At 38.0% G+C, this 10,974-nt stretch overlaps 1 protein-coding gene across 1 annotated transcript; it reads right to left on the reverse strand.

The window, feature by feature from the left end:
• Positions 1 to 952: 952 nt before the first annotated feature.
• On the reverse strand, positions 953 to 10,495 carry msx2 (msh homeobox 2). Its single transcript, XM_002936703.5, has 2 exons — positions 9,978 to 10,495; positions 953 to 4,099 (listed from the first exon to the last, which is right to left on the reverse strand). Exons 1-2 carry the CDS (start codon positions 10,321 to 10,323, stop codon positions 3,675 to 3,677), a joined length of 771 nt encoding a protein of 256 aa, XP_002936749.1. The 5' UTR covers positions 10,324 to 10,495; the 3' UTR covers positions 953 to 3,674.
• Between the last annotated feature and the right edge of the window lie 479 nt (positions 10,496 to 10,974).

Below are 10,974 nucleotides of genomic sequence, written 5' to 3' on the forward strand. Positions count from 1 at the left end.
TTTTGTCAGTTTACCAACAATCGCCCACGCTCGCTTCCCACATGAGAATCGCATTCTGAGGCAACAAATGGGAAACATACAGTCAATCTTGTTTTCATTACTACTATTCTTTCTTTCCCTGACGAAATGGCCCTTCTAATCTTGGATATAACACTCTACAGACAATCATTTATAGATGTAAAAAGTATGATATTCTTATTGTCGCACAAAGTGCACAAAACTCCCCGTGTGTACAATACATATACACCCCACATCTGCTGCTGGACAAAGAGCTAACTTTGTTGTTACCTCACCTTTATCGCTGCATACATTAGTACTGAAGGGCATGCAAACACAAAAATTGTGTGGTTATAAAAGTTATTTTGTATATGTAACTGCAGTTGAACGTAATCAACTTGTGCATAATGGTTCTGACTATTGAAACAATGTAGTAGTAGTCAGCTATCTTCCTGCCGAGACAGGAATCAGATGTGTTTTTCTATATTGTTGTCAATAAAAGAAATGATATCAAATCAGAAATTGCATGGCATGAGAAAAGCAACAGCAATTACAATTACAGATAACTCATAAAACACTAACTCATTTTAATTAATGTATCCTGAAAACGAAATCAGAATTACTTTTTTTCTTTTCTTAAATATTTATTTTGGGGTTACTTCCCCTTTAAATGACCTCCGATAACGGGATACTAAGTTAGAACTTCATCAATAAACCAATTGCATGATCATTTTTATACTACACAAAAATTCACATCATATTGATTTATACACACAAAACTGCACAACTCTATATCCATGTGCGATTTAGAATGCTGGTCACAGTAATGCAGACATCATTAGGCACAATGTTACTAAAGTAACATTACTGCTGCATTCATACTTATTCAGTTGCTCATTCAACTCTTTCTTTTCTTTGGTTACTATATAAATAATACAAGAAAACAAAGGCAAAATTACAACTGTAACATGGTTTTAATTTAATTACAAATAAGAGATATATGAAATTATAACTCTTCAATAAAATATATAGCATTTTACAAGGCTTCCCTTTCAAAGGGATGGTAATTACAGAAGGAATGGATAGGGCCTTAAGTGGTTCAGATCTCAGCAGTAAAATATGGTGGACTTCAAGAGAATAAATTCATTTCCTACAAAAAAAAATTGTTAACATTGGCTTTGTTGTTCTATGCTTTACAAAAAATGTAACTATGAGGCACTTGAGTTTCCAGTTAGTTTGCATTACACACATCCTGTTGCATAAGCTCTCCAGACTATATATTTCCCATCCCTGGGACCTCTGTACACACCATTGCATAATAGGATATCATTGCAGACAATCATTTACAATACTATCATTCTTAACAACACAGACTTCATAAGTGACTAATCAGCATGACCACAATCCACCACAGTAGAAAAGATTATTTAATATTTTAACTTTGAAAATGACAGTTACCCTTTAAAAAAAAAAAAGAATTATAGAATTAAAAATGAAAATATGATCAAATCTTTCAGACCTTCATGGACTTGGGTTAACACTATTAAAAAAACAAACAGATTGAGTAGTGATGTAGACAGTGAAGAATTTTCACTTTCAGATTTGCAACTTTGTTTGGAAACATTACAGTCCAGAAAAAGGCCCTTGCCAGAGACAGAGCAGCAATAGCAACTATTTTGTTACCTAAAATGACCCTGTTTGATGCAGCGTGATCTGCTGGGAAGAACAAGTACAGGCACCAGCTATTGGCATTATAAAACATAAAATAGCTGCTCACTTGATAAGAAGGCTCATTCTATTAAGGATGCACTTATTCTGCCATTTTATACCCGGCGGCCAGTCTAATAGCTATAAAAAGAATGTGTTCCAAATTGTGTGATATAGCTATGCTCCCATATTGTTTGAGCATGTTACTCTATCCTGTAATAGCATATGGCTCCTTTATGCTAAAAATACAACAAATAGGTTAGACTATAGGTTTCAGCTAAAGTATATGGGGCTCACTGAGTGCTAAGTGCTCTGTCTATAAATGCTACTCACCCCTGCAGTCTCAGTGTGTTGGGCAGTGTACACATAATATTGTTTGGTCATATGATAGTTTGCCTGCAGCCAGTGCCAATTCCGTTCCAGTTAGCTTGCCCCCACCTGAGTAAGATTCATCAGTGAGAGCCATTGCTGGCAAATAAGCAATCTCTTAGAACCGGGACTTTACTTCTATACAAAATAGACAACCCCCACTATGTTCTTTCCCAAACTAGGTTCAATGAAAAAGTATCAAAACTGCATACATTTTACCTCTAGAGATTTGCTTGGTAAAGCCGTATGACATTTGGTCGGAGAGCTGAAAATGTGAGACAGTGGAATAGAAGTCTAGGATCCCCAAATCAAAAGGGAACATGCAATATAATTTAGAATTGTCTCGCTTGAAACATTCCAGCCGATGGTAGTGGAACGCTGGGAGTTGCAGTTTAAAGTTGCAGTTTGGAAATTCCTGAAATATGTACTTAAAATAAGAAGCAAGTTTATCCTTTGTGCTTTAATCAACATGTTTCCCCTTAAGGGATCCCTGTGATGCCAGGCACCCAGGAGCACATGTTCTATGTTTTATTTGGAACAAACAACCAGCAGTTCTGTATATAGTCAGAACTATATGTAGTCAGTTTGTATAAGTGTAACCCTGTCACATTGCAGTTCTACTGCACAGTATTAGCCCAGGCCCATATGAGCTACAATAGCATTTTTAAGGCAGAGAATAGGCAATCATATTTTAATTCCAGGGTAACCTTTCTGAATAGTCACATCTGAAATCCCAAGAATAACTTGTAGATAGGTGCATATGTAAATATACATGTCTGGATGCAGTGGTGTAATAAGAAGTTACTGGGCCACCAGTAAAATTATTTTAGGTTTTACTATATTTTCCAGAAACATAAAAAGAAACTGCCATCATTTAGCTCCCTACTGGGCCCCCTACACCTCCTGGGCCCCTCAGCAGTAGTAAGGTCTCCCTTCTCTTTATGCTTCCTTTATGCTTGCTGTTTTGCTAGATCTTTATGCTGCACAGTGAAAGTCTGATTGATATTGCCATCAGATATTGATATATTAAAGACACAAGTACCGCACCATTTTATACATTACTTGTCCGCTATCATGAACCGGAATCAGCCAGCCTCGATAATTCAGTTACTGCACCTAACCGATCAATAACCTCTAAGTGCAAAACCCTATACCCCTTCAATGGTTATTTCTTGTTATTTCTATTTACATTTTTTTTTTTACATCAAGTGTTTCTCGTAGGTCTTTGGGTTTATTTTGCTTTACCTAAAAGGCAGTAGTAAGTCCTGTACAGCTGAATGAAGCTCACACATTTCAGCACAGGCTGATACGTAATACTAGGCCTGAACATTGTCATTAAAGGCAAGGATCTGAGGGTGGAGAAGCAATGCACCAATACAAGGCTTTCTCTAAGATTTTTGGTACCTGTTCAATGCAGTATATTTGCAGTTTGCACGAAAGAACTGCTGTAATTAAAGTTTTTGGAGGAAGGGTGCAATTAGCTCCAGAGTACACCCCGTAGAAGAGAGGCTGGGCTCTTCCATTCTCATGATATGATGGATGGTCTCAAGGCACTTTGAGTTTTGGACATGGTCCCAGTAAACTTTTCTATGTCATCCTCCTCAAGATAAGTGATACATGCTGTATCCAACAGGTGTAGCATAAAGTCCTACAGGTGGGATGGGAAGGACTGGTCTGTGAAACTGATAAGATGATCCATACAACGATGCAGCCTGAATAGGTGAGTTGATGGGGAAAGGTATACTAAAGCCTGGAGGTAGTATGGGCTTTGCTGCCATTTTCAGCTTTTCTATTTCTGCTTCCTGGAGTCTTTTGGCCTTGGCTCTTCTGTTTTGGAACCATATTTTAACCTGTGTCTCTGTGAGGTTGAGGGAGCTGGAGAACTCTGCTCTTTCTGCTATGGAGAGATATTGTTTCTGGCGGAACTTGCGCTCCAGGGCCAGCAACTGGGAGGTGGTGAAGGGAGTCCTGGGCTTTCTGTTGGTTTTGTGCTTCCTCAAAGTGCAGGTGGATGGGCTCAGGTGTCCTAAAAAAAGAGAGTGCAAATAATTAAAATTACACAGCCATAAATATATGTAAATATCACTGCTAAAGAACATCCTAGGTCCTAGGCATAATTCAATATACTACAGTACAAATAGTTAATTGATGGATGGGGGGCTGGCAGAAGGTCTGGAGTGGAACTTAAAATAGACCCTAATAATTCAAGTACAAAAAAGCACAAACAATAAATAGTGACTGTCTGTGGTGTCTTATAGCAGCCCCACTGGTATTTGCCAAAATCCACATATTGCTAGTCTGGGCCCGGCTGACAGATATTGGGAATTGCTAATAGGCTGCTGATAATTGACATAAATTACTTTTTCAGTGCCACAGATGTATCTTTTTAACCTCTCGGCCACCATACCCCAAATCATTGATGCAATGATTGCATTTATACAAATATATTGAAACTGACATCATTCTGGATCATCACCCAACAGCCATTGGGCTTTCTCTCTCAGGGCTTTCTCTCTGGACTGACACTAACTATATTCCTGTAAAGTGGTCAGAATTAGCCTTTCAGTTACAGTAACTATACTGCAAAACAGAGGGTCTGATTGGTCTTGATGTACAGTAACTATACTATTATGCAGAAAGGCTGACTGTTCCTGCAATGTATTAATTATACAGAGTGCAGAGGGGCTGACTATTTCTGCATTACAGTAATTATGCTACAGTACACAGGGGGTGACTGTTCCTGGGTTACAGTATTTATACTAAATTACAGAGAGGCTGACTGTTCCTGGGTTATACTACTGATAGTCCAGTACAGAGAGCTGAGTCCCTTGGCCCTTGGTTTTAGTAACTATTCTCAATTATAGATGCCTGCCAGGTCACAGATTTAGTTTCAGCACTTAGTCTGGTAGCAATAATGTACACTGAGAGAAAGGCAACAATATAAACATACATCAAACAGATATATATCATTATAGCACTGCTTGCTTGGCAGAAAATTCCATAACCTTCTCAGGCTGTTGTAGGTGAACATACCTTTCCCAGTCAATGGGTTCTAAACAGTTTGAGCATGGAGGCTCAATGCAATGGCAAGGAAACCCTTTGGTATGCATGCTTATTCTGCAGTCCTGGATACTAGAACTACTGTAAATATTATGTGGTCCCTCAGTTGTCATGCGTCTCATTGCCTACCATGAGAATTTCTATAGCCTACAGTCCATTGACACTTTCAGGTGATGTACAGGTAATGAAAGTTTTTTGCAAACCAGACAGAACTACACAGAACAATACCCACTGCACTCAGATCTAAGGAAGAATATCCCTGCCACATAGAGTTTACATTCTAAGTAGTTTGAACACAAAAGCATTATACAACGTATAAAGGCCTGGCTCTGCATTTAATAAACTAAACAGGCTCACTGTTCCTGTAAATAACTTGTTATAATACAGTTCACAGACCTGTATCTGTAACATAGGTAATCATTCACAAAACCAGTCAGCCCTTTATTCTGTTACATAGCAGTAAGTGAAACCCAGATTCAAACAGCAATCTCTTCTTCTGTAAAATATGTAGTATGTAATTTTCAACCCAGTAAAATATTTAGAAGTGTATATTGTATAGAACAGCAGAGATAACCAAAATAGTTTACCCCTCTGTACTAATTACTCCCTTGGTTACTTTGGTAAAGGTATAAATAGGGGAGTATTAACCCTCTGTACTTAGACCTATTAGTTAAACTTACAGTTTATCTCTGTTGCCCGCTGTACAGTTTTGACAGCAAGAGTGAGTCTTCTATACTAATATAGTTGTGAAACCAAATATCAGGACAAAGAGCTAGTTGATCTTAGATTCTACTAACTGTATCTTAGCACAGAAGGATAGATGATCATGGGTATCTCTTTGGTACCATATTTAATACAGAATGTTTGCTAAGGCCAGGAATTACTAATTATACTGTAGTACAGGGGGACTGACCAACCCTGGTTATAGCAGAATATATATAAGATTACATGGATGGAGGTAAATATTGCCAATTAGTAACTATGCTACTGATTGATGTTAGTGAAGCAGTAGTTTCCAAATGAACATATAATGCTACATGGATAAGACTTATATTACAAGTTAGACACTAAGTGACACAAACATACATTATGGGAATTACCTTGGATAAACTATGTATCATTTGTATATGTAATAACAGCAAGATGCAATTACTAGTTATCATTTTAGTTTGTCCTATAAAAATGATACAATATGTTACACCCCAATTATTTATGTGCCCTCCATGTAGTTAAGTTATTATGTTTTGAAACATGAATCAATTAAACATCTTTTAAATATTTCTAAATCTTCCATGATCCAATAATTTATGGCCATGACATTTTATTTGTTATATAAATCCAACAAGCCAGTTCACTTTCAAACTAGAATCAATCTCTACGGGGATTTTTTTTTTTTTAATCCGGGGTGTTTTTTTATTCAACTACCATAAAAATATTGTAAAGTTGCACAGCTCCTTATTGTTGTCAGGTAGTGTAATTTAAAAAGAGGTACTTTGTTTTCTTACCCTTTCACTCTATAATTGATATAAAATATAATTTGTGGTCCAAAACATGTTTGGCATTACTGAATACATATATTCTACTCGGCCCGAAACTGGAGCCCAAATGTCTGAGATATTGACGTAAATGGAATAAAGAGCACATCTGGAATGACTTCCCAATATATAGTAAATATATATATATATCTCCTAGGTAGCTAAACAGAGACGTTTTTGAATTTTTAACAAACATATCGCTATTTATCTGCAATTTACAATAAGTTAATATTTGGTTTTAAATAGTGAATATTTGGTTTGGTGTCATTTGGTATAATCAGCACTGTAAAAGATGGGAACCCTGGGTGTCTAAACATGAATTATGTTTTTTTTTATTTTTCTTTTAGATTTTGAAGATGCCATCATTCCATCAGATAGTGGGATGCCAATTCTATATTGAGCTATTTGATTACACTTAGATAGGAGTCAAACAATGTAAGATGCGCGTAGTGTTTGGAAAACAGGATGATGTGCAATAAAAAAAATCCCGTAGTGCTGTGAATAAATGTCACCTTATTGAATATGTTTTAATGTAATTTTGTGATTTTTTAAAGAACGCAAGATAGCCCGAGTGCTTTCTATATCAGACCTCACAATGAAGCTAAAACGTAATATCGCAACATTCTTTTGAGGCAGAATTATATTGTTTTAGCCAAATTGTGCCATGTAACGCTCTGAGATGTGTCAGTGGCATTTATCTATCCCATCGTAATAAAATCCATGAACAATTTATAAGGGGTTCCCTCCGTAATAATTTCAACCCTGGACTTTTGAGTCACATTTGACCAGTGCTAATGATACAGTATAAAATAAACCAAATCTGCGATAATTTTTCATAAAGAGAACAAAAATGCCTTTTGCTCCCAGATTATTCCACTAATATAATTATTCTCTAACTGTCAAAAGTTCTTTGTGAAAACGTCTAACTTAATTACATTCTTTGGTGACTTAAGTCTAACGTGCATTGAAATTGTTTCGGTTAACATGCTTATATTTAATTCTCTTAATCAGATTAGTTTGCCTTTTTAATCTTGGTTGCTAGTTAAAGGCAGTTTAACGTTTTACAATGATACATTGTTTGCAAACTAATAATACGTGTCTGGTGATATGGCTGGAGCATCGTTCCTGATCATTAAAAAAAGAAATGTGTTAAAATGTATGTTTTTTAAACATGCCAAAATATGGCATAAATGATTGCTAAACAAGAGATGATAGATAGATAGATAGATAGATAGATAGATAGATAGATAGATAGATAGATAGAGATAGATAGATAGATAGATAGATAGATAGATAGATAGAAGATAGATAGATAGAAGATAGATAGATAGATGAATAGATAGATAGATAGATAGATAGATAGATAGATAGATAGATAGATAGATAGATAGATAGATATAGATAGATGATAGATAGATAGATAGATAGATAGATAGATAGATAGATAGATGATAGATAGAACATTCCTAAAACAACATCACAGTCTGCAGTACTTGCATACAATTTAACACACAACATACAGAAATGATACAATAAACATCCCAGGAGAAGAAATGAGTAAATTAACAAGCGGCAGAGCTATATCTGTCTCTACATCTCCCACTTAGGGAACATCAAGGTGCAGCCAGAATGAGCAACCAGGTCAGGAAGGGAACCCTGCTGCACAGCTTGGATGCTACAGGTGTGTGGGTATGGGAATACAAACAAGGCTTTCTTTTCATTCCCCACAGCAGCTCTCCCCTACATCGTTTTAACCCTTTAACTTCATTCTTGGGCTCTAGTTTATAGTTTGAAATCTGTCAAATCATGCTGGGAACACATGCAGTTAGGCACAACCTGTAAATCCCAAGATGCTGCATTTTCTCTCATCCTCTCACTCTCTGTATGGTTTATATACACATACATGGCCTTGATTGGTTTGAACACTGTAAATTACACACACACACAAATATAAAATTCCTTAATGTATATTTATATGAAAAAAAACTTTATTCTGTGTTTATTTTTATTTTGTGAAATTGGAAAGTCATACAATAGAGAGAAAATTGTGTTTTAATATAAAGATATAGGGATTTGAAGAACTCCGCATCCCCTTGATTAGGCTGGGAAAGTGTTATTAGCTATTAGCTTTTGCCAATGAAAGCTATTCCATAGAACCATCACTACTATAATGGCTACCCAGATTCTACGGAGTTTATCCACACTACCTGTGTAGTAAATATCATTAGTACCTAGCGGGAGAACTGCCAGGCTACCGGCAACAACCAGACACAGTGATCCTGAGTCACACACATTTATTGCCACACAAACCATTCTTTTTTAAGAAGCAGCCCTATGGCCCAAGAACCAGACAAAGCTACATGCCAGAGAGCATTCATTCATTTATATCAGCCAGAGATGATTTGGAGAGCGCAGACATTGGCGCACTGTAGCGCCCAAACTGAACAACATAAGAAGCTTCCTACAAACATCCGGATCCCATGATACTCATCTGCTGCAGCGCTGTACTCACTAATGTTATGGCTCCGCTGTAAGCACAAGAGTCGTGTTTACTCTCGGATAAAAACAGAATCGATAAAGACCATCTGCTTCCTTTGAAGAGGGAATGATATGTCACTATAACTGCACCATGAAGAAAGTGTCTGGGAAAAGGCAGCTCTACTACTACTTGCACTGGTTGATCAGCCCTGAGTCAGGCACCTCTGCCCAGATTCATCATATCACAAAACAAGCTTGCACAGGCCAGACATACCGCGCAATGGATCAGGAGTAACTACCCCCTAGGGACCAGGGCAAGGGGAAAACTAAATAGATGCCATCTAACACTGGTGGTGAAGGCAGAATCGGGCAGCAAAGGTACACGAATGAAGGACATGTAAGGAATCAGTAAGGAAAGACAGACAGGCACATACTGTACTTCCACACGTATACACGCAAAGACATACACCTTAATAAATAACATTTTAAGATTTAGGAGTGACATTTTAAGACTCTGAACTGACAGCTATACGTTCAGAATATCTATTATATAATATGTTACTAGCTGAATTTGCATTTACGTTCCATAGGAATACTCTGACACTGGCAGCAACAAAAATTAAAAAATAAAAAGTCTCGGAAAGTCGGTAGTAGGAAACTTTAACCCACAAAGACAGAGTAGTGTGCGCATTAGTGGATCAGTCTGGGGTACATGGCAGATTAGACCTTACTACTCCCAATGAAACCAGCTTTCGCGATCACGAACAGCAGACATAATTTATTATCGATCACAGTTAATGATGCCCCTAGTCGGGGGTTATAAAGACTTACTTGGTGGAGGGGAATAGCTGCCCCCGTCCTTCGACCAGGTGGTGCCATCTTCAGAGTTTTCCGACTTGACCGATGAGGTTTCAAATGTTTTAGTGAGCCCAGGGGGGCTTGGGCTGTCCCTGATCCCCATGTGAAGGTGCCTTGGGGTGCTACCGGCCGCAGACGCATCCACACCACGTAGATGGGGAGCCTCCTTGGGAACCCTCTTATCAGCCATGAGTGCTTCCACGCTGAAAGGAAGGCTGGAGACCTTGATCTTGTGATCATCAGATGGGGAGAGCGTCGGATGCACTTGGCCCTCTTCATCGGAGCTTAAATCCTCCTTGATCTTCCTGGGAGAAGACATCGCGATGGGTAAAGGGGTGCAGGAGCAAATCCCCTTCTTGCCGCAGTCCCTTGGAATGACTATAGACCGGCTCTGTAGTAGCTGCAGACTGCCAACACAGTGAACTGACTGCTCAGTCTATTCACTTCCAGCAAAGCCAATCAACTTTTTCTTTCCTGTTCAGAAAGGAGCTCCTCTGACAGCCAACGGGATCCGCCCGAGCACTGTGACGCTGCGGGAAGCCCGCTGTGATTGGCTGCAGCGCATCTCTTTATGGCACTGATTTCGGGACTGTTTTTGTTACAAAAAAAAAGAGGGAGTTAATTACACAGACTGCAAACTGTGCTCTGTTATTACTGATACCTGTAGGGCTGTAATCACAAGAAAACTGAAAAGTCACTTGGGTAATTAAGTCTGATTATATGAAGAGGAAGCTCATATAACCCATTTTTTTTCTTTCTAGTCTAAGCTTTAAAGGCTTCTCTCTTTGCAACGTCTACATGTGTCTACATGAAAACATTTTAAGTATTATCCCGGGTTTCAGTACGTGATGCCTCAGCTCAGTGAAAGGTGCTTGTTTTGTGCCACCGAGGTCAAGGACCTATTAGGCAGCTAAGATTGTTTATTGAAGATGTCAATGGCCATCCTAGAAAAGTACTTGTATCCAGAAAA

Source organism: Xenopus tropicalis, chromosome 3 (assembly GCF_000004195.4).
Source record: "Xenopus tropicalis strain Nigerian chromosome 3, UCB_Xtro_10.0, whole genome shotgun sequence".
Classification (NCBI taxonomy): domain Eukaryota; kingdom Metazoa; phylum Chordata; class Amphibia; order Anura; family Pipidae; genus Xenopus; species Xenopus tropicalis.

Excerpts from the sequence above, each read along its gene's own strand:
- msx2 (XM_002936703.5), bottom strand. The coding sequence starts at position 10,323 with ATGTCTTCTCCCAGGAAGATCAAGGAGGATTTAAGCTCCGATGAAGAG. Across the intron at positions 4,100-9,977 it reads CAGCTATTCCCCTCCACCAA|GACACCTGAGCCCATCCACC; the intron begins GTAAGTCTTTAT and ends CTCTTTTTTTAG.